The following is a 27,855-nucleotide window of genomic DNA, read 5'->3' as shown; positions in this document are numbered from 1 at the left end:
GGGGGCTTAGGTTGGATCCCTCGTCAGTGAACTGAGATCTTGCATGCCTCGAAGCTCGGCCAAAAAAAAGACAAAAGCAAGTTGACCCTGAGTGAATACTACACCTGAGAAGTTTACTGGTAGGAAATAGAGGTAAGCTGGGGAAAGTGGTATCTGTGAAAAGTTACTATTTTTTTTTTTGGTCAGGTGAAACTCGATCACCTGGGTAACAGATGGAGATAATGTCCTAGTAGGGGATGCAGTTAGTTTTAGAAAGAATTATAAAATTTATTGATCTCCTGCAAAGCAGCATTCCCACTACTGGCACTGTTACATATGTTGTCTCATTTAATCCTCACAGCAATCCTGTTGCTACCCCCATTTTACAAATAAGGAAACAACCAACCTGAAGTTTATAGCTAGGAACTGGTAGAGTGTGAATGGAACCCAACTCTTTCATTCCCCTTCCATCACACCTATGTGGAAAGCATAGGTGAAAATACAGAGACATTTTAGAGGTAAAGAAGAGGAAATTGAATTCAGTGAATAAGATGAACTAATTCACTAGGTGATTAGTTAGCTTTCTGAGTTGTGACATGGAGCTACTTCCATAATGCCAGGTTAGTGGCAGGAATCCAGGTGTTATTTTCAAGTGGGCCAAATAGTTACTTTTGGCCTGCCTTTTACATGTACTACAAATGGTTTGCTACATTTTTCTTTTTCTTTTTTAAAAATATTTATTTATTTATTTGACTGCCACAAGTCTTATTTGCAGCATGTGGGATCTGGTTTCCTGACCAGGGATCAAACCCGGGACCCCTGCATTGAGAACATGGAGTCTTAGCCACTGGAACACCAGGGAAGCCTCTGATTTGCTGTATTATTTTTGCAAAGATGGAATTTGATTGTTATTTGAAGTGAGATCCTGAGCATCCAATTTTCAGAAGTTAAACTTCAGAAGTAAAGCTACTAAAATAAGGGCAGTTATAACTTGGTGGGCTGTCTTCCCCCTCCCAATTATCTCCCCACACTACTGAGGTAAAGCCCTCGGGATTAATCAAGGCATTCAGGTCAGGTCAGGGTAAGATCATCACTTTTCATCCAAAAAAGTAAGCTCAGTGGCAGTGTGTTGTGCTTATGTTCATCCATTTATTTTGATAGAACTTTTGTACGTGAAGAGAACTGTTGGTGCTACTGTATTTGCTATTTCCTTCAGCCTTTTGCCTTGGAAAGACATTTTATCCACAGTCACAGTAATGGCGGCTGAAGTGCAAATGGTACTTTATGAAGATGATTCAGTGCAAGTGCAATATATTGATGGTTCCAGATTGCAGCTTTCTCCCTGTGGCTCTGAATTTTTATTTGAAAAGGCACCTCCTGTTTCAGCACATCCTTTACAACAGCCAGAAAGAATTCGCCAAAGGACACACTTTGTTATTAGCGCTTACCGAGTAAGTAAAGATGACACAAAAACTACTCTTTTTCATACTAAAATATTGTTGAGGTGTCCAGAATATAGAAAGTGGCTAGTATTCTGGATTACTGTCATTCTAAATGGATTTTCAAATCATTTTTAAAAATCACTTGGTGTTTTTTTTTGTAGGAGCAGTTACAACGAGCCCTCGATTTTCGTAACTCTTTTGCTACCTGTCCTTTTTTATCTGAAAGCATCATACCTTCTGAAATGAAAACGGTAATATTTTTTAAACAAATATTCGAGGACAAGTAATTGCAAACAGGTAGTTTAATATTTAGGTTTTTCCTTCATGTCCCTGAGCATGGACATGTTGCTGTGCAATGCCTAGGCCTGTACATTTCAACAGACTGATATTTTCAACTGATATTTTGTCCCTTGAGACACAGAAGTTACATAGTGTATCTCTGTGCCTTTTTTCCTTTTTATCTTTTTTGTATCAAAGGATTATACTCAGAACTTTATAGATTGGTGATTTCCTGATTCTCAAAGGTATCAAAATTAAGAAATTATGTGGCCATTTTCAGTAGCTTATGTGTAGTTAATGTGTAGGAGAAATGTGTAATTACTTATAGGTATACACGTTTTATTCTATTTTCAACTTTTAGGAGTAATAATAACCATCATTTCTTGAGGGGTTATTATGAGCCAAGTTCTAGGAATGATATAGAAAAATTTTAATAGCTTCAGTATGGCATGGGTATCTGCTAATCAAAATGGATGTTCAAACAATCAGAACAGGTATATTGACTACTACCAGCCCCTTTTTACAGATGAGAGAACTAAATCTCAGACTGTTTACCTAATTTGTCCATGCAGTTTTTCTAAATGGCAAAGTCAGGATCTGAACCCAGTGTATCTGACTTTGAAGACTGTGGCTCTTAACCACTTTCTGCTGTAGACATGATGCTTGCCTGCCTGCTGAGTAATTTTCTATTACATTGTCTCATGGCAAAGGAGTCAAAAATTATAAGCCAGTAACTTTGTTTACAGGGCCATTTTTCCACTGTATCTTTTGAGTAGCAATTCACTGAAACTATATAGCTTGCTGCTGATGCTGCATTAGATAGTCTGATTCTAGAAAACAATTGTCTTAACTGATCATCCTTATAAAGCACCTTTGCCATCAATGAATACTGGCCTTACTTTTTTTGTATTTCTTTTAATTGAAGTATAGTTGATTTACAATATTGTGTTAGTCTTTGCTGTCTCTGCTGTACAGCAAAATAACTCAGTTTACATATATATACATTTTTTTAAAAATATTCTACTCCATTATGGTTTATCTCAGCAGATTGGCTGTGGTTCCCTGTGCTATGCAGTATCCATTGTTTATCCATTCTAATGTAATAGTTTGCATCTACCAACCTCAAATTCCCAGTCCATCCCTCCCCGACTCCCTCACCAAGTCTGATCTCTGTGTTTGTGAGTCTGTTTCTGTTTTGTAAATAGGTTCACTTGCACCACAGTTTAGATTCCACATGTAAGTGCTATCATATGGTGTTTATCTTTCTGTGTCTGGCTCACTTCACTTAGTATGACTATCTCTAGTTACATCCATGTTGCTGCAAATGACGTGACTACTACCCTTAATTTTAGCACACTAACATCTGTACACACAGACAGCATTGTAAATTTACAAGGCTTTTGTAAGTTTTAAGGTTTTTTTATAAATGGAAGATGAAATATGTGATTTGGCAAGCTTAACTGGTTAAAAGACCATTATATTACATTCACTGTTCTTATCTTATATGAAAAGATGCAGCAGGCTCTGTTACCTATTACAAATCTGTTTGCTGTTGGTTCAGAACAGTTTACCTTTGAGCAATTTGATTTTTTTTTTTTAATGTTACCTTTTAAGGCACCTGGAATTTATTTTAGTGTGTGATGTACCTCTGTAGGACAACTACCTTAATACATGTTATCCTATTTAGTCCATGTGATAATCCTTTGAGATAGCATTTCCCAATGCTATTGAATAATTTCAGTACCATTTGTTAGATACTTAATTCTCCCTTTACCTCCTTGTTCTGAAAACCTTAGGTTACCATATGTAACATTTTATGATATGGTTGAGTCTGTTTCTGTATTCTCTCAATTTATGGTATGGTTGCTTTTTCATACAGTTGTGCTGGTCTTCTCTCATTTATATTCTTTTTTCAGAATAGACTTTTGGGGAAGGGCTGCAAATCTGTTTATCTCTGATGCATTGTACACTTTAAATCAGAATATATTTGCCATTAAAAATAATCAAGATGATTTTTCTTTCTCTTTTCTGTCCTGTTTGTCAGTGTGTGTGTGTGTTTTGTCTCTACTTTTCTGAGACAGATAATAATATCAAATGTTCTCTGGAAAACCATATATAGACTGACATTTTTCATTCTTTCTAAATGGTAAAGGACAAAACTTTTAAGAGCTTTCTTCCATAATATGTTAAGTATCAAATGATGGAAAACGTGTACTGTTAACAAAAAATAGCATTCCTTTTTTTCCTCTCGTCTCAGCGTATCTTGATTGATGTCTCAGAAGTGAGATGGCCCAGTCTTGACACTGGTGATGGCATGACGTATATGCAGAGTGGCACTGTGAGGATATCATCTTTAGATGGTCATGCGTACCTTTGCCTGACCAAATCTCAGCATGAATTTACAGTACATTTTTTGTGTAAAGTAAGCCAGAAGCCAGACTCATCTATAGAAGTGTCCGAAAAAAATAATAAAGGCAAAAAGGACAAACAGGTTGAAAAAGCTGGAAAAATCTGTACACATGGAAGTTTATCAGGACAGAGACTGAAGAATAAAGAAAATGAACTTTATCATCAGATCATGAAATCCGAAGAACCTTCAGAGAAGAGTTGTGTGAATGGAGCCAAAGGGAGGGAGGTGCTGTCTTCACCTCGTACGAAAGACACATGTATATACACATGGGTAAAGCAGTGCTGGTCTGTGGCCTCCTGTCCGGAGGAATGGAAATACCCTTTGTCTTTAGCACTTCATTTTCATGATAAAATCAGCAGTATGTCTGGAATTGATGCAGATATCACCCAGAAGAGAATGTTAACTTCTGATGTTTCTGAGGAACGAGGAAAAGAAGTTTCTGTTCTTCCCAGGGCCCTGTTACTGAGCTGTCCTGCCCCACACTTGCACAGGTAATGGAAGAAGGACTTATTTGTCCTAACACTTTTGTCAAAACCAGACCTCACCTAGGGATCATTTATCTCTCTGAATCATCTGATACCATGCATAAGGAAAGTTCAGTTGATCTTAAACTTTGCTTGTAACAGATAGGAAATAATGTCCCTAGCTAATGTGTTACTTATATTTCTTCCTTTATATACTACACTAGGTACTTTGTTAAGCACGGAGACTGTAGAGATGACTAAGACAGAGTCTGTGCTCTCTAGGAGCTTAGAGTCTAGTAGGGATCCCTGTCACCGAAAATTTTGATAAAATGCAGTAAGTGATGGCACAGAATTCTGTGGGAACCAGCTCTAAGACATGTCAGCTGCTGCTCAGTGGGCCCTGTTACTTCTGTTGCCAGAGCATGGACCTGACAAGTTTGTGATCATGATCCTTGTGTCCATGATCCATGTTCATATATAGCCTCAGAGAATACCCTTGTCTTTGCTTAACTCAGTATAAATATGTCTGGGTTTCCTGGGTGGCACTAGTGGTAAAAACCCTGCCCACCAGTGAAGGTGACATAAGAGATGTGGGTTCAATCCCTGGGTCGGGGAGATCCCCTGGAGGAGAGCATGGCAGCCTACTCCAGTATACTTGCCTGGAGAATCCTATGGACAGAGGAGCCTGGCAGGCTATGGTCCATAGGGTTACACAGAGTCAGACACACTGACGTGACTTAGCACGTGTGCAGCATACATGAATATGTCCATTTCAAAAGGGATAAACATGGAGAGACTTCTGGATGGCTAGGTACAAACCTTTTACCATCACTAAGAGATGAATAACCTAATGGTTACAGATTTTTAACATGAACTCTGTATAAGTAGTATAGTAATAATAATAATAATAGCTAGCACAAACCACTACTTTGTGTGACCTGCAGTCATACTTTAGCTGTTTCATCCTCATAGTCAACCCTTGAGGTAAGTACTATTATCACCCCCCACACTGTAGAGGAACTTGAGACATGGAAATGTTAACCCGACCAAAGTCTCACAGCTGGTGCTTGTAGAATTGGGATATGATCTCAGGTCCTTTTCTGAGTACTTATTTGTTACTGCAAAACAAAATGCAGGACTTATTTTTAGGCTTGTCATGATTATCTAGTTAGAATTGGGAATTCCAGTATTGTTAGTATACATGAAAAGAGATTAACGCTTCTAAATGAATAATTTCTCAATAACTTGATTATCCTTAAACAGGACTTAACAGGCCTTCCATTATCTGGTCCATTCCTGGATCTGTAATCCTCACCCCTCTTGCCCTTGCTCTCTCTATACTAAACTGGACTTTAATGTGTGTGTATGTTTGGCTGTGCTGGGTCTTAGTTGTGGCTTGCTGAATCTTTTTAGTTGCAGCATATGGGATCTAGTTCCCTTACCAGGGATCGAACCCAGGTCCCTGAATTGGCAGCATGATGTCCTAGCCACTGAACCACCGGGGAAATCCCTAAACTGAACTTCTCGCCATCCCTCAAGTGCTTGCCCAAGCTTTCTTTTACCACTTTCTTTTACCACCTGTTCTTTCCTGTGCCTGGAACACTCCCTTTCTCTCTCTAAGCTCACTAACTATGCTCATTTCCAGGTCTTAGCATAAGCCTTATTTCTTAGATAGGACTAGACTGTATACAGTACATGGTGGTGGTTTAGTTGCTAGGTTGTGTCTGACTCTTGTGACCCCATGGATTGTAGCCCGCCAGGCTCCTCTGTCCATGGGATTTCCCAGACAGGAATACTGGAGTGGGTTTCCATTTCCTTCTCCAGGGGATCTTCCTGACCCAGGGACTGAACCCACATCTCCTGTGTAGCAGGCAGATTCTTTACCACTGAGCCACCAGAGAAGCCTGAAGTGCGTGTGTGTGCTCAGTTGTGTCTGACTCTTGTGACCATTTGGTGGATAGCCCACCAGGCTCCTTTGTCCGTGGGATTTCCCAGGTGAGAATGCTGGAGTGGGTTGCCATTTCCTCCTTCAGAGGATCTTCCCAACCCAGGGATCAAACCCACATCTCCTGGGTCTCTTGCATTGTAGGTAGATTCTTTACCGCTGAGCCATCAGGGAAGCCCATACAATCCACAGCATCCAGTAGTTCTCCTTTCTTTATGTTCAGTATCTTCTGTTTAATATCTGAGCTAGATAAAATTCTCCACTGAGGGCAGGGCCCATGTCTGCTTTCTTGAGTGTAATATCCACAGTGTGTGTAGCACAGTATCTGGCCCACCATAAGTATTTCAGTAAATATTTACTGTTTGAATCCTAAATTTTTAAGGTCAGTAAAACTTAACATATATTTATGCTGAGATTCAACAATGAGATTATTAAAAATACTAAGAAAATATGTGGAAAAATAAGATTACAGTTGACTCTTGGACAACACAGATTTGAACTATGTGAGTCCACTTACATGCAGATTTTTTCAATAAATATAGTACCTGCATTTTTATTTTTTACATCTTTAAGTTACTAAATGTGGGAGAGAGTTTGTGTTTGACTAGAGATCACAGTTTGTGGAATCAGCAGAACTAGGGTTTGAGTCCTGATTTTAGCCAAAGTGTTTCAGCTTTTCCTGCCTGTGGGTGAGTCATTTATCAGCTCCTTTGTTTTTGAAACAGAGACAATAGTACTTGGTTTCCTACTGCACTGGTGTATTGCTGATCCTGTTCACAGCACAGGATCTTGCTGTTCACACTGTTTGCTGAACCCAGGGTAGGCAAGGCGTGAGCTAAGAGGCTGGAAGAAGACTTGAGGAGCTGTAGGAACGAACTGCAGACACGTTATTCTTTCCTGGCTGGCTTAACACAGCGTCTCTCCTGGCTGATGCAGCGGCCGGAGTAGCAGCCATAACATAACCGTAGTGTAGCCATAACACAGGCATAACATAACCTAATATAACATGACCATGATGCCACTCCAGTGTAACCCTGATTCAGCAGAAGCCAGGGCTTTCATGGTGGAGCTCACACAGGCATACGGCACAGAGTAACCCGTGACCAAGCAAGTACCTCCTGATGCGCAGCATTATAAATGATCTCAGCTGTTACATAATCATTATTTATTTACACAACGGCACAAGAGCAAGAGGCCATGGGGCAAGAGAGCCTGACCACGCCATCTTGGCTAATTTGCTCTTTCCCTACAACTGGCATCAGTGCCCCCACCCCCATGTTATTCAAGGGTCAACTGTAGTTTTAAATTTTATTAATGTACTTTTGTATTTTTACTTTTTTTTTAATCTAATATAAGCAAGAAATAAGTCTTACTACAGCAGCACTGTTTTGTTGAATTCTAAAGGTAATTCTATCAAGCAGCCAGAGTTAATAGTTTGGATTTTTGTCCTTCACAGGTGGAACTTTTCTGATTCACTTTCACAGAAACAGTTTGGTGAAGAGGAATATTCCTACCATGAACTAGTCAAAGTGGTCTGGTACAAGGGTGTCACCTATAGGTAAGGCTCTTCTGTTACATTTGGAACTATTTAGCGATATCACAGAGGGTAGAACTGGCTTCAGAGGTGGATTCCCCCAGGAGGATACAGTTTTGCCAGGACCACCGTTGTCCTGTGTTGGCCCTGTGTTTTTCAGGTCTCATAGTGCACCTAGGGGCTTTGTGACTGACTCACATAAACCACAATCACAAGATTTTTGTGACAACACCAAAGCCAGTGAGGGATTCGTTTTGCTTGAGAATGAAATGTTTTGCTAGTTATTTAGGATACCCCTTCTAAGAAAAGGGGACCTTGTCATCTTAGACATATCAGAGGGTTGCCTGTTGAGCATGGAATTAGGGAAGAAGTTCACTAGCCCAGGATAGATTTTGGACATCATTCATGCAGCAAATATTCACTGACCATCTCCTCCGTATCTAAACTATTCTATAGAATTATCCCTATTCTACCACAAAGTATACCTCTAGTGACTGGAGTACTTAGTGTTGGCTAGATTCAGAGTTTCACTTCTGTAAATAATGCTAGAAGAAATTTGTGAAGTTTTTTTCTTTTGGGTTCTCCTTTTCCTGCATGAAAACCCACCCCCTTCTCTCTCTTTTTTTTTTTTAAAAAAGTTTATTAAAATAATTTTATTGAAGTACAGTTGGTTTACAATGTTACGTTAGTTTCAGGTGTACTATAAAGTGATTCAGTATACTTTAGTATGTATATATTTTTTCTTTTTCAGATTCTTTTCCCTTATAGTTTATTATAAAATATCCGGTGTAGTTCCCTGTGCTATACAATAGGTCCCTGTTGGTTATCTATTTTATTATAGTAGTTTGAATCTATTAGTCCTAAACTCCTAATTTATCCACCCCCTTGATTCTTTCCCCTTTGGTAACCATAAATTTGTTTTCTATGTCTGTGTCTATTTCTATGTCTGTGTCTATGTCTATTTCTGTTTCATAAATAAGTCCCTTTTTATCTTTTTTTCTTTTTCAGATTTCACATACAGGTGAAAAAACTATGGCATTTGCTTTCTCTGTCTGACTTATGTCACTTAGTATGGTACTCTCTAGGTCCATCCATGTTGCTGCACATGGCAGTATTTCATTCTGTTTTATGACTGAGTGACCCCATGGACTGCAGCCTACAGGCTCCTCCGTCCGTGGGATTTTCCAGGCAAGAGTACTGGAGTGGGTGGCCATTGCCTTCTCCAAGAACATTCCATTGTATATACATAGACAGGTAGATCGCATCTTTATCCATTCATCTGTAGATGGACTTTTAGGTTGCTTCCATGTTTTGGCTATTGTAATAGTGTTGCATGGAACATTGGGGTGTGTTTATCTTTTTTCCTGGGACACGTGCCCAGGAGTGGGATTGTTGTATCATATGGTAACTCTACTTTTAGTTTTTGAAGGAATCACTGCACAGTTCTGCATAATGGCTGTACCAATTTACATTTCCACCAACATTGTATAAGGGTTCCTTTGCTCCACATCCTTGCCAACATTTGTTATTTGTGGTCATTTTTTAAATAATGACCATTCTGACTGCTGTGAGGTAATATCTCATTATAGTTTTGCATTTCTTTAATAATTAGCAATCTTGAGCATTTTCTCATGTGCCTCTTGGCCATCTGTATGTCTTCTTTGGAGAAATGTCTACTTAGATCTGCCCATTTTTGATTGGGTTATTTATTTTTTTGGTATTGAGCTGCATGAACTGTTAGTATATTTTGGAGATTAATCTCTTGTCAGTAGCATCATTTTCAAATATTTTCTCCCAGTCCATAGGTTGTCTTTTCATTTTGGTTATGATTTCCTTTGCTCTGCAAACCTTTTGTGTTTAATTAGGTTTAGAGAAATTTCATTTAGAAAAGTTAAGGAAACAATCCCATTTATCATCACATCAAAAAGAATAAACCTAGGAATAAACCTACCTAAGTCCCATCACTTTATGGGAAATAGATGGGGAAACAGTAGAAACAGTGTCAGACTTTATTTTGGGGGCTCCAAAATCACTGCAGATGGTGATTGCAGCCATGAAATTAAAAGACACTTACTCCTTGGAAGGAAAGTTATGACCAACCTAGATAGCATATTCAAAAGCAGAGACATTACTTTGCCAACAAAGGTCCATCTAGTCAAGGCTATGGTTTTTCCAGTGGTCATGTATGGATGTGAGAGTTGGACTGTGAAGAAAGCTGAGCGCCGAAGAATTGATGCTTTTGAACTGTGGTGTTTGAGAAGACTCTTGAGAGTCCCTTGGACTGCAAGGAGATCCAACCAGTCCATTATGAAGGAGATTAGTACTGGGTGTTCGTTGGAAGGCCTGATGCTGAGGCTGAAACTCCACTTCATGCTAAGAGTTGACTTGTTGGAAAAGACCCTAATGCTGGGAGGTGCCGGGGTCCAGCCCCGGCTGATCCAGGGTATTTGAAGTGGGGATGGCGTCGGTGAGGATCAGGATACAATAGCTTCAATTAGATATTAATTAGAGATGTAAAGAGTAATAGAATGAGGATAGCTCAGCAGGAAAATTCAGTGGAGAAAAGAGGCTGAGTAGCTTGGTTTACGCGGGAGACCAATAAAACTTCAAGACAAGAAGTTTGCACCACTTACGTAGGCCGCAGGTGTCCTTCCGTTCTCCCGAAGGAGAGGAGACACTGAGGCCTCCCCGGTCGGATCTTAGAAGCCGAGGCATAATTAGTAAGCATGGCGGGTTCCGCGCTCCAGATGGAGACTCAGCCAGAGTGAGAGAGAGAGCGACATGGGGAGACCAGTATTTCGAGAAACTGATCCCAATTCTTTATTTTCCATGGTCTACTTTTATACACTGAGATGTTATGCAAAAGTCACATGGGGTCAGCAGTCCTGACTTTTATCAAAGTCAGGTGCGTCATACAAATGTATACAGAGGTCTTAGGGGTGTTACATCATCTTCTGGCCAGGGGGCCTGCTGACAATTTATGACCCTCTCCTTGTGACAGCGGTCAGTCAACCAGGACACTTATTTCTCCAGGGGTGATTATTCTTAAAACAGACACCACCCAAATAAAGTTACATTCCTATAGGGTAAGGGTGTAGTGGGTTTTAGTTAAGGAAAGAATTTACTTAGCCTAAGGTCTAATGTGATTAATATCAAAGGTTAATACTTATTTCTTCTATATATTCATTAATGTGTGTAAGGGCAGGGGATGTGGAGACTTAGCAACAAACATTGGCTCAACAAATGAAAAACCCTTCACTAATACAATTTCTAATCAGCCCACTATACTTATACTAATAGTTTTCTAACTTTTCTAAGGAACCTGTTTTTAGAAGGTTTAAAGCATCTCGTGCCTCTCACAGTTGGGAGGCTGTGAGCAATCACATGTGGCCGGACAAGCCTGTCAGGCAGGCTAGAGAACCTTCAGAGGAGTTTGTAGGTTAAAACACTCTTATCACGCCCAGGAATTATTATTAACTGGAGCTGTAAGTTAACTCCTTCTCTGAAAGAGGTGGTGGGGGACAGCCCCCCGTAAAGTCAGAGGTGTTGGTGAGAGCACAAAGTAGTAAAGTAGGCAGGCTCTGGTTATGGGGGTAGATGCTCGAGGATTTCCAGGGGGACTCCTGAGGCTCGATCCCGCCTTTGCGTATGTCGAGCCTCCTTCCTCATGACCTTTGTCATGGGCAGAGTGCCTCACGCCAGTTCCCAACAGGGAGGAATTGGGGACAGAAGGAGAAGGGGACGACAGAGGATGAGATGGCTGGATGGCATCACCGACTTGATGGACATCAGTTTGGGTGAACTCTGGGAGTTGGTGATGGACAGGGAGGCCTGGCGTGCTGTGATTCATGGGGGTCTCAAAGAGTCGGACACAACTGAGTGACTGAACTGAACTGAAGGAGACAGAAGACCTGTGCTCTGAAAACTATAAGACACTGAATGAAAGAATTTGAAGATGACACAAACATGTTCTTGAATTTAAAAAATCAACATTGTTAAAATGTCTGTACTACCCAAGACAATCTACAGATTCAGTGTAATCCCTATCAAATTAACAGTGGCATTTTTCACAACTAGAACAAATAATTTTAAAATTTGTATGGAAATACAAAAGACACCAAATAGCCAAAACAATCTTGAGAAAGAAAAACAGAACTGGAGGAATCAGGCTTCCTGACTTCAGACTATACCACAAAGCTACAATAATCAAAGCAGTATGGTACCGACAAAAACAGATACATAGATCACTAGAATACATAGAAAGCCCAGAAATGAACTTAAGCATCTATGGTGAATTAATCTATGACAAAGAAGGCAAGACTATGCAATGGAAGAGACACTTCTTCAAGAAGTGGTGCTAGAAAACATGTAAAAGAATGAACTTAGAACATTCTCTAACACCGTATACAAAATAACTCAAAATGGATTGAGAGACCTAAATGTAAGACCATATACTATAAAACTCCTAGAGGAAAATATAGGCAGAACACTCTTGATGTAAATCACAGCAATATCTTTTTGGATCCACCTTCTAGCGTAATGGAAATAAAAATAAACAAATGGGACCTAAATCCACCCACTTCTGATAATATATTCTTTATACATGTTTCAATAAATTGACTTGGCTTGAGTTTTTATACATTATATACCCAATACCTTTATTGTACCTGGCTGCTCCAGGTACAGTCAGTCACCTTCTTTTAGGGTGGCTCCATTTACATATAGCTAATCTGATTCATCAGGTATTGATTCTACTAGTTTCATTATTACAGAATAATATTATTTTTAGGTTCTAGAGTTGTCATATTTAACTCCTATGCAGTAGGCATTGCTTTGGTGACTTTACTGTGCCAGCCACCATGACTGTCCGTGGAATACCAGGATGATAAGATGCCTGACTTCTATAAATTGCCTTCATGTATGTTTTAATCTCAATAAGAAAAAAAATTTTTAATGATTATTTCTTTTCCCTAGACTTACCCATAAACATATGAACTCAATAGAGATTTATCCTGGAGATGGATCTGTTTTCAAATCAGAAGGAGCTTATTTGGGGAACTATTTTACATATTATTCCATTCGAGAAGAATCAGAAGAGGTATGTTGTCAATAAGATCAAGAAGATTTTTTTTCTCTTTTTGGCCACAGTGTGTGCATGGGAAACTTCCCCAAACAGGGATTGAACCTATGCCCCCTGCAGTGGAAACAAGGGGTCTTAATCACTGGACCACCAGGGAGGTCCAAGAAGATTTTTGATAGATAGCTGTTTCCAAATAATGCTGAATATGTATATGGGAACTGTGATCTTTTATAGCATTTCTTGCTACTACTTCTTAGTCTAGAGAATTAATATAATTTTACTACCAGTAATTCTTTTGCCATAGACCTCATCAAATGGAAACACTGAAACGAGTGATATTTGAATCAGTACATTTCTTTGAGGGCTCCCCAGATGCCGCTAGTGGTAAAGAACCCATCTGCCAGTGCAGGAGACGTAAGAGACACAGGTTCGATCCCTGGGTCAGGAAGATCTCCTGGAGAAGGAAATGGTAACCCACTCCATTATTGTTGCCTGGAGAATCCCATGGATAGAAGAGCCTGGTGGGCTGCAGTCCATGGGGTTGCAAAGAGTTGAACACAACTTAGGACAGATGGACAGATACTTCTTTGAATTAATATTTGCACATTAAGAAGCACATTCTTTTTTCCCCCCACCACAGGTATTTAAAACACTTCTTAACTCTTAAATCTTTATGAACAATTAGAAAGTTGAACAGAATTATTCTGTCATTGAAAACACTAAAACACAACATGATACATTTAATATATCAGGCCAAAATATCATCATGTGGAAATTTTGTTAATTAAATTTACTTGTTCCCAGTCTGACACTTGAAATCCACCCTTTTATAAGGATCACCATAGTATCTCACAGCTTTGCTTTTCAGGATGGAATATAATATGTTTTCTGTCTCTTACAGAGTGGAGTATTTGAGTGGTTAGATTGCTATGGAGAAGAATTAAAACTTAAGCAGATTTTTTTTCTTTTTTTTTAACTAGGGAAAATTTCAAATATATACAAAAGTAGAAAGACAAGTGTAACTGACCTTCATGACCCATTACCCAGCATGCTCCATCTGTACTTCCCGCTGCCCCTTCTACTCCCTGTTTATTTTTAAGTAAATACCTCAAATCATTTCACTCATAAATATTTTACTGTATATTAGAGCAGATTCCCTCCTGAAGTCTATTTATAGGAAAGTATTTATTCAGTAAATACTAATTGAATTTTTGAAGGATACTTCTAAGCACTGGGTGGAGACAAAGAGCTCCTGTCTTCAAGAGTCCACAGTCTAGTAGTCAGTCAGTAGGCACATGGGCAGATGAGATGAAAGCATAACCAGCAGTACGTGTGTTTGTGTATGCGCACATATAGTGCATGAGATAATCAACGGGCACATAGAGTGTACGCATAAATATCTACCTTCTGACTTCATCTATCAGAGTTCAAAAAACTACAAGATAAATACAGAATATCTTCCTGGAGCTTCAATTTTACTCAGAGGTATCATAGGGAGGAATCATTGGAAGGAATGATGCTAAAGCTGAAACTCCAGTACTTTGGCCACCTCATGCAAAGAGTTGACTCATTGGAAAAGACTCTGATGCTGGGAGGGATTGGGGGCAGGAGGAGAAGGGGACGACAGAGGATGAGATGGCTGGATGGCATCACTGACTCGATGGACGTGAGTCTGAGTGAACTCCGGGAGTTAGTGATGGACAGGGAGGCCTGGCGTGCTGCGATTCATGGGGTCACAAAGGGTCGGACACGACTGAGCGACTGATCTGATCTGATCATAGGGAGGGGCTGATAATTTTTATAATGAAGCAAATATATCATGGAATAGCAGCATGTGTCCTGGGGGTAAAACAGAACTTCCAGACAAGTTGTGCCTTTATGTGGACTGCTTTGGGTTCACATCTCAGACCCCTGTGTACAACACATTCACTCTTCTCCGTCTACTTGAGTGAAAAGATCTAGAAACAGCTGGCTTTCCTTTTGGAGTAAAATTGTTTGTTCCTTACTTGAACACACACTCCAAAATAAATTCCAGATGGATTAAAAGGCTAAGTGTAAGACCAAAAAAAAACCTAATAGAGGATGAGTAAAGAATAAGAATGGTTGTGCTGTGTAACCCATAGTATTTGAAAACATGTTCAACTTTACTACTTGCATCAAAGTAATGCAAATTAAGATAACAATGATATAACATTTTTCACTCATCAAATTGTCAAAAGGTTGATAATATCTACTGCCAGCAAGGGTGTGTGGAAAGGGGTGCTCTCATCAATCAATTTACAGCCTTCATGAGGGCCAACTTGACAGTATTAAATGAAATTGGCTAATAGATGCTGAGGTTGGGAAGATCCCTTGGAGGAGGGCGTGGAAACCCACTCCAGTATTCTTGCCTGGAGAATCCCCACGGACAAAGGAGCCTGGCGGGCTGCAATCCAGGGGGTCACAAAGAGTCAGACATGGCTGAGCGACTAAGCACAGCACACACTGAAGTCAGCAAACAGATAAAGCCCCTGCCTTCACGGAGCTCCATTCTAGCCGGGCAGACCAACATTAAGTATAAAACTATTGAGATTATAATGAAAATCAAGAAGCAGGGGAAAAAATGCAGATTATGAAGTGAAGGTAATTTCATTTTTGATATGTTGAAGCTGAAATGTCTTTGTGATATCCAGTAGAGACTTAGATACTCAAGTCTATAGACCAGGATAAATGAGGAGACTGTTTTTTGACTACCTACTGTAGACTAAATTCTGTCCCGGTGCTTTGTAAATGCATTATTTCATTAATTCTTGGAACAGTCTGGATTGTAGGTAGTATTCCTGTTTCGTAGGTTGTGGACACTGAGGCTTAACAAAAGTTTGTCTAACCTGCCCATCACTGTAGTTTAGTGAGTGGCACACCTGTGAAATGAATCCAGCTCTGACTTCAAAGCCCATCTTCTCTCACTGATAGTAAAGTATGAGCTACATTCTCTTGTGGTTTAGTTCAGGTCTCTACTGCTACTTCGCCCTCCAGCATTAGGTTCATATCTCTCATGCTTTTTTTGAGGAGTAAATGAGATGATCCTTTGCAAACTACATAGCATAGCACCCAGCACATAGTATCTGTTTAATAAATGTTACTTGTTGCTGTTGTGATATTTATTTATTCAGAGGAATAACAAAAAACATTTTTTTCTAATTCAAGAAATTGAGCCCGTAAATAATATTATCTTACACAAGCTAGCAGTTGTTCTTCCATTAATAAAATACAACAAAATGGGAACGTTTCTGGTGGTCCAGTAGCTAAGACTCCTGTGCTCCCAGTGCAGAGTTTGATCCCTGGTCAGGGAACTAGATCACTCATGCTGCAACTAAAGATCCTGCCTGCAGTGACAAAGACCCGGTTCAATCGAATAAATAAAAAAAAATTTTTAATGACAAAATGGTATAGTCATTCAATTAAAATAGTTCTGTAAGCTTATACAATAGTCTTTTGGGTATATCTAAAGAGAAAAGGGCACTTATATAGTAGGTTTCCTATTAATGTACAGGGAAATTAATTTGTTAATTTGAGTATAGCCAAGATTTAAATTGAGCAGTAAGTTATAGGCTATTAGACTATATTTTTTATATAAGATGACTTTTGATAGGAGGAATTTTAGACTTTAAAAAAATTGGGAAAGTAGAAAAGCATCATAAAATACCTTTAAAATTTACCTTTTATGGGTTTTTGATTAAGTTAAAATAATTGCTTGCCTTGTCACTATGTAGATAAATATTTCAAGAAAAAAATAGTTAAGTAATAATGGCCAAATTTCATTATTGAGGTGTTTGTTTGTTTGTTTTTTAATTTTAAACTAATTTTCAGAGAGAAGAGAAAACTTACGCAGTAAATAACCTTCCTCCGGATAGGCCAGGAAGTCCGTTTTCTGTGTGTTCTCTAATTAAACAGGCAACCAGGTAAGTGCTTCCTGTTCAGCTAAATTTGGTGTTGTATGTCTGAGAAACATGATGCATTTTCTAGTGCTTAGGATAAGGTTAAGAATTGATAGGTATAGCGGAAATGTCTTTAGTAAAATCTGTCAGCTTTTCTGGTCTCATCATTTATAAAATAAAGTGTTCACGATGTCATTGTAAGAGCACTTCTGGCTTTGAAGTTAAATATGGAGAAATATCCATATGTGGTGAGCAACCGCTAGTAGAAAACATGTGCCTTTTCTCTGGGTGCTGGAGGCGTCGTTGTTGTCCCTTGGGATCAAGCTGACGGTGTGATGATACTTCTAAATCGTCATACTTCTTCATTGTCCTAGAAGCGATCTTGATTTCTGAGAGTGAACAGAAGACGAACTGTAATTTGGTTCTCTGGCTCATGTGTTTTTTAATTAATTAGTCAGTCTGTGGTGCCTAGAGGGATGAAAGCGGATTGTTCAACTAAATTGTTTTTATAGACTTATGTCTAAGCAACTTCCAAAGTAGATTTGAAGGAGCGGAATTGGTCATTTGATTTTCCAGGGAAGTTGATTCACATCCCCGCCACCCTTGGTCTATACCATGCCTTTCACGTGCTGTGCGTCTGTCACTTCTTAAAAAGAGCAAATTCTGAAAATTCTCTCCATTTGGATTCTTTTCATTGCCAAAAATTAGAGGAATAACCTTAACTGTGTAAGATTAGCACAAAGAGAAGCAACAATAAGTAGATTCCTTTTAGGGGCTTAAGGAAGAAAAGAGGTCCAAACATATTTTTGTGGAAATGAGTTACTTGCCTCAAGTTCTATAGCAGTGAGAATGGGTTGCTAGAATTGGAAAACGACAATATTTGCAAATGTCTAAGTATTTTTCTTGTTCACAGAATTCTTCAGCATTGTGCCAAGATGAGGCTCTCTTTAAGCCATAACTACCGTGTATGCTGCTGGAAAATGGTATCTTATTTTAAAAGCAAGATATTTTTAATCATTTTGTTATTTGTGTACATACTTATAAGTTCAAATTACTTTCATCCAAGTCATGTGAGAAATTCTTTGTCACATGAGTACTGGTTTATTAAAAAATCCACTTAATAAACACTACAAAATGCCTGTTGCATTATGCTTTTACTGTATATAGTTTGTTTTTGTTTCTTCTTTCTTAGTAGAGGGGGAAGGGCAGGGGAGTTGATTGGATTTGAAGTAGGTAAAAACAGTTCTTTTAAAACATATTACACTACTCTATGTTCATAACTGTAAAAGTAAGTTTTTTTTTTAAATGTTGACTTGGAGGAAGTGATTCTCAGACCTTGATTTCTATATTTATACTACTTTGATTATAAATCTCTGTGTTGCTGTAGTTCCTATTCTTTGTCTATTTTCTATATAAAGTTTAGCAGAATGGTGACTTTCCAAAGATACTAGAACTTAATCTGCTTATAATGGACTCTTGGATAGCCACTTCCGGAAAAGTCAGAACATGTCTAAGGATTCTGCAATATTCAACTTCTGAATGAGAATCTGAAGTTGCCTCAGAGTTCATTTATCATTTCAGTCTTGTTAGTGCATAACTCTGTTTCCTGCTGTTTTTATTTTCTGGTTTTAGGTGCCTGGAATAAATGACAGCAGTGTACTGCCTTTGCTTTTGAGAGAATCGTTCGTGCCTGGCGTGGGAAGATTTCTTGCGTACTCAGATGACAAAGTACATGCTATCTTTTTAGATGGCATTACTTTAACCCTGAATTGGAATTTTGGCTCTTTTATTGAAAAGAGACAGGTAATTATACTTCAGGCTGAAATCTCTCTTTTATCAGTTTTTTTTTTAATCTGTGGAAATAGTACAAAGAAAACATGATGTTCTCTACACTATCTCAGTTTATTTTTTGAAGTATAAAATCTGTCAAGAGGCTTTACTAAGCTCATTGGATTTCCCATCAAAAATCAGAAAGGTATGACAAATCCTCATTTTTATAAAGATAACTTCATTATAGAGAAAAGGATTAGTATTTTTGTTCTTTTGATAATTACCTATATAAGAGTGGTGATTAAATAATATCCATATCCCTTGTAAAATATAACTTTTAAGTTAGTCAAAATAAAGTTTTAGTGATTCATCTACTTATTTTAATTGAAAATTAAGTAAGAAGGAGGTTTTGTTTTGTTTTTCAGTTCTAGAATAATAAAACTTACCTTTCCTGCTTGTTTCCTCAGGTAAATCGAGGTCTCACCTTAGGTTGGTGTAAGTTAACTTTTCCTGATGGACAAAATCAGTTAATTCAAATTCAACATCCCAGACCATATGAAAGGTACTGAAAAACAATTAAAAAAAATAACTTCATGTTAGTAAATAACTTCCTTTTAGATGGAGGAAGCATTTATATTATTTAACTTAGTTTTAGACCAAGAGGAAGCATATAAACATTTAAATATTATATATATACTTTTAGTTTTTCCATGTGGCTTGAAGTCATTTCAGCAGGTTTCAGAATTTACAATTATATTGTCCTCTAGCATAAGTAAATAGATCAGATCAGCTTTAATCATTTCCATCTGTATTCTAGTGATTTTTCAAAATAAATATGTTATAACTGGCTTGCTATGGAGGTTGGACTGTGGTCAGCCGTGTTAACGAATTAACTAATTAATCCCATAGTGTGTGCATGCTCAGTTGTGTCCGACCCTTTGCCACCCCATGGACTGTAACCCTCCAGACTCCTCTGTCCATGGAATTTTCCAGACAAGAATACTGATGTGGGTTGCTATATCCTACTCTGGATGGGATCTATCCCATGTCTCCTGCATCTCCTGCATTGGCAGGTGGATTCTTAACCTCTGTGCCACCTGGGAAGCCCATTAATCTGCTAACTGATTTGAAATAAAGTTTACAGCCACAAATAGCTAAACTTACCTATATTTCTATAAAGAGAAATAAACTAGCTGATGATTATTCTTAAATGGAGAAGATTAGGGGTTCCATGGTGGGCCAGTGGCTAAGGCTCTGTGCTTCCAACGCAGGGGACCTGGGTTTGATACCTGGTCAGGGAACTAGAACCCACATGCTGCAAACTAAGAGCAGATAAATAAATTAATTTTTTTTAATGGAGAAGATTATTGAAATCAGCTTTTTCATGAGTGTGCTTTTTCTTTTTGGCTTATGGAATTTGTTATAATAATCATTCTTCTTGTGATGTTCTTGACATGTCAGCAGTTTTACTTGAGGATCCTCACGAAACAACTGCTGTTTTACCTCTTAATTTATTTTCCTGTTGGGATTTATTGCATTTTAATTTAAATGCTCCAACATTTATTGGTAGTTTGAATAATTTGCCTCAAAAGATAAGCAAATTTGTATTTAGCAAGCATACTGTTTATTTCAGCCAGTCATTCCAGATCATTCATTTTATTGAACTTGATACTTACTTTGTATATCCAGTGAGTTATATATAATTATGAATGTGTGTGTGTGTTAATAGGTGTGTTCTGGTTTAAATTTTAGAAAGTAAATACTCACTTAGTCATGTATATAGAGATATTTTTGTGATAAAATTTAATGAAACTCATTTTACTTTAGAAACTAAAAGGAGAATTTAGGCATTTGAACTTTGAATTAAATCTAAGTGTTACCTTTGTTCTGATTCTTAAATCTCATTTTTATTAATCATGAATGTAAATCATTTCTGATGAATGAGAAAAACTGGCCTTTTTCTTTTACCAATGAAAACAAATTTTCAAATAGCCCTACTTTAGAATTTTTTCCCCAAATTAATAATTTTTTGAAGATTTTTATAAATATTCTACATTTTCATTTTTCAAACATCTCTCTTAATGTGTTCAATCTAGATATGTGACAACAGTAATATCATGGTGCAGAAGGCTGACCCAGATTAGTCAGCAAGAAATACCCATACATCCTTCATCTTCTGTTCCTGAAGAAAGCTGGTATTTATATTTATTTTAAACTTAATCTGTGTAGAAGAGCCAACTAATCCTCTCCCCAAGAAAACTTTCTCTTAAATATATTTAACCAGTATGATTTTTTTTGATAGCTTAAATCTTGACAATAATTTATCTTTAATAGGATATCTCATTTATTACATTTCATCATAGCATGTTTCATCTAAAGATCAGAAAACTGCATTGAAAACTTCATATCAAAATGCGTGACTCTTAGTGTAAAAAATTCATCCTGGATACTTTATAGAAAACTTTAGAGTTTTTTTTTTTTTTCAGTAATATTAAAGGAAATAAAATGTTGACTAACAAGCTTTCAGAAAAACTTGATTTTTAAATAATTTCTATTGTATTAATTGTCTCCTTCAAATTAATTGACAAATCAACAAATAAAGCAAGATTTCAGTCCCTCCTGCTTACCTTTCTGTGTGCAGAGGACTGGAACTGGGCTTTGAAGCAGTTAAGACATTTAGAGCGGAAGCAAGTGTAGAAATGAAAAAGGATATTTTGGCTTGTGGAGACAGTAAGACGTTTTTGTGGAGCAGACACTTGTTTCTTGGGTATAGTGTGACCTTGATGGATAGGAATAGATCTTATAAGGGGAATTCAGACTTCAGAGAATTGTAAGTTCCTATATGGGGAAAAAATGACAAAAACAAAGAATCTTGGGAAAGTCACTGTCACTGTGGGTACATTACAAAAGGAGGATACCAGGAAAAATTTAGGAAGCTTTAAATTTAAGTCAGTTGTGGACTTGCCTGGCCATCCAGTAGTGGAAGACAGCACGCTTCCCACTGCAGGGTGTGTGGGCTCAGTCCCCGGTTGAAGAGGATCCCACATGCCATGTGGTGTGGCCAAAAAATAAACTTGAGTTGTAAGGTACTTAGCGTAGTGTGGTGAAAAATATAAACATTAAGGTGATAACGTTTTCCTGAGTTACTTAGAGAAAGAGGTACAATCAAATCAGTGGATGTTATTTGAATACCCAGATATCTTAAGGATTCAGCTTTGGTCCATCTCTTCAGCTATGTAGGAACAGAAAAGTTGCCTCAGTAGGTAGCAAAAAATATGGTTGGGAAGAAAGGGAAATTGTGCATGGCTATAAAATTGGTTACTTCATTATTGCTTAGCTGTCAAAATTTATAAAACGTTAGCCTTTTTGTATGAAAGCTTAGAAGAGGGTAGCTGTCAAGACAAACTGAGAATTGAGCAGTTGAGAGAAGTACAGATTGGTGAAAGCAGCTATGGGTGGAAGCAATGCGGAGCAGAGGGGAGACAAGAAATTGAGGAGTGGGGAAGGGAAACACAGTGCGTGCAACAGCTCCATTCCCCTCGCAAAGCCTAAGACGTCTGCACTGTGATTCTTGTTTTCTTATAAAAGTGAAAGGGTTGAAGGAAGAGAAGAGGTCACATAATAAACAACTACCTAAATTGTATTTCAGTATTTTTTTTCCAACTCAACTTCTATTATTAGCTTACTGGTTCGACTTTTTAATAAGGATACTTGTCAAAAAATAGGAGATATCTCATAAGAGATTGGCTTATCGTATGAGCAACAGCCTTAAAGGTAGTTTGTGTTGTTGCTTACACCCAGAAAATGCTTCTCATGTGTGAAAGGGTGGAGGGAGTGTGTGTTTTGCAATGATGAAGAGTCAGCAGATTTTAGAGTAAGTCACATCCAAGTCTTTACTACAGATACTTAAAATGATGATATATTTCTCTTATTCTCCATCCATAGGCTGGAGTACAAGGGAAGAGTGCAGGCTGACAAGGTCCATTGTATATAATAAAGTCAGTAAAGCAGACAAGTCTTTTACCCTTTTGTGAACTGTGAAAAGACTTTTCTAGTGACTTGAATAGAGAGACGTTTTAGACGTGAATGTCCTCATTAATTTTGCAGAGAGCTAGTACAGTTACAGTATTTTCTAGTTGTGTGCCAGTGCTCACGTTTCATCTAGTGATGAGGGAAAAGGCAACATACACATAAAAGGTTCTCCTGGATTTGTACACATTCAGCCTTCTACCCAATACTGGTTGCCAGTGCCTGTTTCTATGGAACATGGTGAGAGTCAGTGTTCATGTTAACCCTTCAAGCCAAAGAGAAAAGAATGTTTAGTATGCTTCGTTTAAGAAAACAATGAAATGATTAGTCTATTCCAGAAGAAATTTAATAGAAAATAGTTATGTTTGGACACCTAATTCAGTTGTATAAAAAGTTAGCTCTAGAGACCACCCATTCCCTAAAAGTTCCATATAAATGAGGTCTTACTGTATGTGTAAGATCCCTTCTCCTCCAAAGAAACTATCTAGGTGTGAAGATTTAAAAGTTAAATTGATCAAGAAAAGGCATTACAAAGAAGTTTATGATTAATTAACATAATGGTATAGGAATTCAAAGGAGAGAGCATTTCTTTCATAGCAGTGATGAGATTTTAGTAGTTTTTTAAAGTTTGAGTAAACCTTGTGGAGGAAAGTAGAAGGTATGCCAGATCAGTACTGAGTTATACCAGAAAGGCTCATTACCTTCCAACCTCGATACTGAATTCAGAAGTCCTTGGGATGGAGGATTTCTATTCACTTGCCTCACTCATGCTTGAGTGCATCCTCAGTTGTGTCTGACTCATTGCAACCCCATGGACTATAGCCCGCCAGGCTCCTCTGTCCATGGAATTTTCCAGGCAAGAATACTGGAGTGGGTTGCCATTTCCTCCTCCAGGGGATCTTCATGACTCAGGGATTGAATCCGCAGCTTCTGCATTGGCAACCAGATTCTTTACCACCGCACTATCTGGGAAGCCCACTAACTCGTGAAAGACTATCAGTTGAGTCAAGGTGATCTGTGGCTAAATAAAGTCAATATAAAGAGAATTCTTAATTTCTAGGTTCTTCTCTGTTAAAAATTCTGATCTTTATGAAAAAAATAGCTATGCTTATTTGAAATATTGTGGATATAAGAGAATCAGACAACTGGCATTAACCTTTTTTTTTTTTTTGGCACAGGTCTGTGGCTTCTGAACTTGAAAAGATACAGAAGTTTAATTGTATCCTTTAAGCATAATGTAATGTCCTGCACGATTTCTCTCTTTCCCTTGTAGGCTTAAGCTAGCATATGGACACTTTCACACTTATATTATTATGTCCTAACATTATAACTGAGAACTGTCTCTGACTTCTTTCTTTTGTAAAATCTGTATGATTTTTATTTACTATTATTTTTTTAAAAATTTCAGCTTCATTGAGGTATAATTGAAAAAACTGTAAGGTATTTAAATAGTACCTCACAGTGACCTGACCCACATATGCATTGTGAAAAGATTACCCTATCTTGTTAATAAACCCAAGCATCACTTCACATATCTTCCACCTCTCTTTTTCTTGGGGACAAGAGGGATGAGAACATCTGATTTCCACCCTCTCAGCAAACTTCAGTCATACAGCACAATATTATCAACTACAGTCATCATGTTATACATTAGATCCTTAGACTTTATTCATCTTATAGCTGAAAGTTTATATGCTTTTACTAACTTCTCCCTCTTTCCCCACCACCCAGCCCCTGGCAACTACTACTCTGCATTCTGTTTCTATGAGTTTGACTTTTTTAAAAAATTCTACATATGAGTGACACCATATAGTATTGATATTTGTCTTCCTCTACTTATTTCACTTAGCAAAATGCCTTCTAGGTCCATCCATGTTGTTGCAAATGGCAGGATTTCCTTCTTTCTCATGGCTGAATAGTATTCTATTGTGTGTATATATGTGGAAATCATCTTTATCCATTCATCCAACAATGGAAAATAGGTTATTTCCATATTTAACTACTATGAACATAGTGCAGATCTCTCTTCAGTAGACTGTTTTCATTTCTTTTGGATATATATACCCAGAAGTGGGATTGCTGGATCATATGGTAGTTCTGTCTATAATTTTTTGAGGAAACTTCCATACTGTTTTCCATAGTGGCTGTACCAATTTATATTTCTCCCAAAGTACACAATGGTTCTCTTTTCTCCACATCCTTACCAACACTAGTTATATCTTTCATATATATACACACATATATATATATATACTTTATTTTTATTTTCTTTTTAAAAAATGTCTGTATTTGGCTGCATCTGGTCTTGGTTGCAGCATGTGGGATCTTCATTGCATCATGAGGATCTTTTGTTGTAGTATACTTTTCACTGTTGACTGTATTAGCTGTGGGCTAATCATATATGATCTTTATTATGTTGAAGTATATTGCCTCTATATCCAGTTTGTTGAGTGTTTTTCTGCATCTATTGAGATTATATGACTTCAGTCCTTCATTTTTCATGTGGTGTATCATATTTTCATATGTTGAACCATCCCTGTATCCCTGGGATAAATCCTGCTTGATCATGTATATGACCATTTTAATATATTATTGTATTCAATTTGCTGATATTTTGTTGAGGACTTTTGCATGTGTGTTCATCAGGGATATTGGCCTGTAATTTTCTTTTCTTGTAGTGTCTTTATCTGGTTCTGGTTATCAGGGTAATCCTGGCCTCGTAAAATCAGTTTTGAAGTATTTTCTCCTCTTCTATTTTTTGGAAATGATTGGTTTAAATATTTAGTAGAATTCACCAGTGAAACCATTTGTGTCGGGAGGTGTTTGATTACTGATTCAATTTCCTTACTAGCAGTTGGTCTGGATTCATCCTTGGTGGGTTGTATGTTTCTAGGAATCCATCCATTTAACTTGTCCAATATGTTGGTCTATAATTGTTCATAGTATATTATGATCCTTTGTATTATATGGTATTGGTTGTAATTTCCCCTCTTTCACTAATTTGAGCTCTCTTTTTTTCTTGATAAGTCTAGCTAAAGTTTTGTTCATTTTATTTTTGGGTCTTAGTTGCAGCATGCAGGATCTTTGATCTTTTTTGCAGCATGTAGGATATTTAGTTGCAGCATGTGGGATCTAGTTCCCTGAGTAGAACTAGGGATGGAGCCCGGGCCCTCTGCGTTGGGAGAGTGGCCAGTGGACCACCAGGGAAGTCCTAGAAGCTTTTAAAGTAGCAGACAGGCCGCTTTTAGGCAAAGATTGGGAGATGAGTGTTTGTCTGCTCAGAGCTAGGAGTTTTAGGGGCCTGTCCCACACTTGGAAGTCTTAAAAAATTAAAGCATTAGATCTTGGGTCTAAACCCTTTACTCCTCAGAGTAAAGCTGGGAATTGTGAATTCCCCCCTATTGTGCTGAGGGTGGGGTTTATAGTGAAAGCCTGTCTCATTCTTACCCATTTCTTTCATTGCTGATGTTTTCTTATTCATTCAGTGTATAGCAGTCACTTGGGTAGTTCCTACATTTCTGACAGTGAGAATTGCTCTGTATGTAACGTAGATTCAGTGTGTTTGTGGGAGGAGGTGGGTTCAGGAACTTCCTCTGTTACCAGCTTAGACTGGACTCCTACTTCTTTTTCTTGTTAAACCTTTTGTTCTGTGCATTCCTATCCCACTCATCTAAATTTCTTTTATCCTCTTATTTTTCGATAATCCTATTCAAATAAAGTAGCTCTGAAATAGCTGCTGCTGCTGCTGCTAAGTCACTTCAGTCATGTCCGGCTCTGTGTGACCCCACAGACAGCAGCCCACCAGGCTCGCCCGTCCCTGGGATTCTCCAGGCAAGAACACTGGAGTGGGTTGCCATTTCCTTCTCCAATGCATGAAAGTGAAAAGTGAAAGGGAATTCGCTCAGTCATGTCCGACTCTTCGTGACCCCATGGACTGCAGCCTACTAGGCTCCTCTGTCCATGGGATTTTCCAGGCAAGAGTACTGGAGTAGGATGCCATTGTCTGAAATAGCGGACACATTTATTTTCATTCTAGATGTTTTAAGTTATTTAAAAATACCCTGCACAGATTGTTCATATTCCTCTCACCCCTACTTTGTTCCCTTTCATTCCCAAATCACTTCATCACTTAAAGAAATGTTGTTGTTTAGTCACTAAGTCATGTTCAACTCTTGCAACCCCATGGACTGTAGCCCCCTAGGCTCCTCTGTCCATGGGATTTCCCAGGCAAGAATACTGGAGTGGGTTGCCATTTCTTTCAGGGGATCTGCCCTACCCAGGGATCGAACCTCGGTCTCCTGCATTGCAGGCAGATTCTTAGCTACCTGGAAGCCCTTAAAGAAATGTTACTAAGATTTTAATTCATTTCCTCCCTGTCACCAAACTTCCATCCAAATATAGACTTTTCCTTTCCTTTCCCCTTCTTATATTCTAACTAGTTTCTTCATTTATATAAGGGATAGACTTGATAAATTCTGACATCCCAACTCTATTATGAATCCAAGAGATCTTCCTCCCAATAGAAAAATAATATTTTAATATGAAGGCTAGGTTTTCTGTATAGGGGGAAAGCTCCTTAACTAAGCAACTTAGTGTTATTGGAGAGTAGTGGTGTCCTAAACCAGACTTCTAACAAGAAAAACAAACAGTCTTTGGATCGTTGTAAACCAAAATCTTCAGAAACCTTGCTAAAAGAAGTTAATGAAAAGAGTGTATCGGTGGCATTGAAAAAAACCTCTGAAATCCTTCAGGATATTGACAATCTTCTATCAAACTCTAAATGGTGAAAAATGGAATTAGTAAAATATATTATTAAACCCTGAGGATATTATTTCAAGTGATTGGTAGAATATTACTAGAAGGCCAAGAAATTATATATATACATGACTTGTGTACAATGATTATATGAGAAATGATATCTAACTTTGGAGGTGTTTTATCTAACTTGTAAATTTTAAAGTATATATTTGTATATAATTAATAAAGAACCATTTAAGAAACTTGAA

General features: G+C 37.9%; 1 protein-coding gene and 1 long non-coding RNA gene across 18 annotated transcripts; one reads left to right on the top strand and one right to left on the bottom strand.

Annotated features, from left to right (window-relative positions):
* C20H5orf34 (chromosome 20 C5orf34 homolog) lies at positions 1 to 27,855 on the top strand. Of its 16 annotated transcripts, none has more exons than XM_086361642.1 (13): positions 1 to 132; positions 1,141 to 1,430; positions 1,583 to 1,672; positions 3,958 to 4,601; positions 7,976 to 8,077; positions 13,028 to 13,151; positions 16,983 to 17,074; positions 17,964 to 18,033; positions 18,683 to 18,853; positions 19,288 to 19,382; positions 20,917 to 21,015; positions 24,028 to 24,068; positions 27,443 to 27,855. In XM_086361642.1, exons 2-13 carry the CDS (start codon positions 1,236 to 1,238, stop codon positions 27,634 to 27,636), a joined length of 1,917 nt encoding a protein of 638 aa, XP_086217768.1. In that variant the 5' UTR covers positions 1 to 132; positions 1,141 to 1,235; the 3' UTR covers positions 27,637 to 27,855. The 16 variants fall into 16 exon arrangements, with proteins under 16 accessions (XP_086217768.1, XP_086217776.1, XP_086217775.1 ...); XM_086361650.1 differs by having other exon boundaries at positions 26,572 to 27,855; XM_086361649.1 differs by lacking the exon at positions 27,443 to 27,855 and adding an exon at positions 26,569 to 26,655.
* LOC147350303 (uncharacterized) lies at positions 16,259 to 19,386 on the bottom strand. Of its 2 annotated transcripts, none has more exons than XR_015148710.1 (2): positions 19,267 to 19,386; positions 16,259 to 17,518 (listed from the first exon to the last, which is right to left on the bottom strand). It is a non-coding gene; the product is annotated as an uncharacterized LOC147350303 (long non-coding RNA). The 2 variants fall into 2 exon arrangements; XR_015148711.1 differs by having other exon boundaries at positions 16,259 to 17,439.

The sequence above is a fragment of the Bos grunniens genome, chromosome 20, assembly GCF_055505025.1.
Source record: "Bos grunniens cultivar Pamir isolate PY7600 chromosome 20, Bosgru_T2T1.0, whole genome shotgun sequence".
NCBI classification, from domain to species: Eukaryota; Metazoa; Chordata; class Mammalia; order Artiodactyla; family Bovidae; genus Bos; species Bos grunniens.
The sequence above is the reverse complement of the archived record's forward strand: the minus strand, read 5'-3'. Positions and strand labels throughout refer to the sequence as shown.

What these genes read in the sequence shown, in the direction of transcription:
- C20H5orf34 (XM_086361642.1), top strand. Translation starts at nt 1,236, where the DNA reads ATGGCGGCTGAAGTGCAAATGGTACTTTATGAAGATGATTCAGTGCAA. An exon ending in TTCGAGAAGAATCAGAAGAG is followed by an intron (nt 13,152 to 16,982) that starts GTATGTTGTCAA and finishes ACTAATTTTCAG; the next exon opens with AGAGAAGAGAAAACTTACGC. An exon ending in CTTTTATTGAAAAGAGACAG is followed by an intron (nt 18,854 to 19,287) that starts GTAATTATACTT and finishes TTGTTTCCTCAG; the next exon opens with GTAAATCGAGGTCTCACCTT.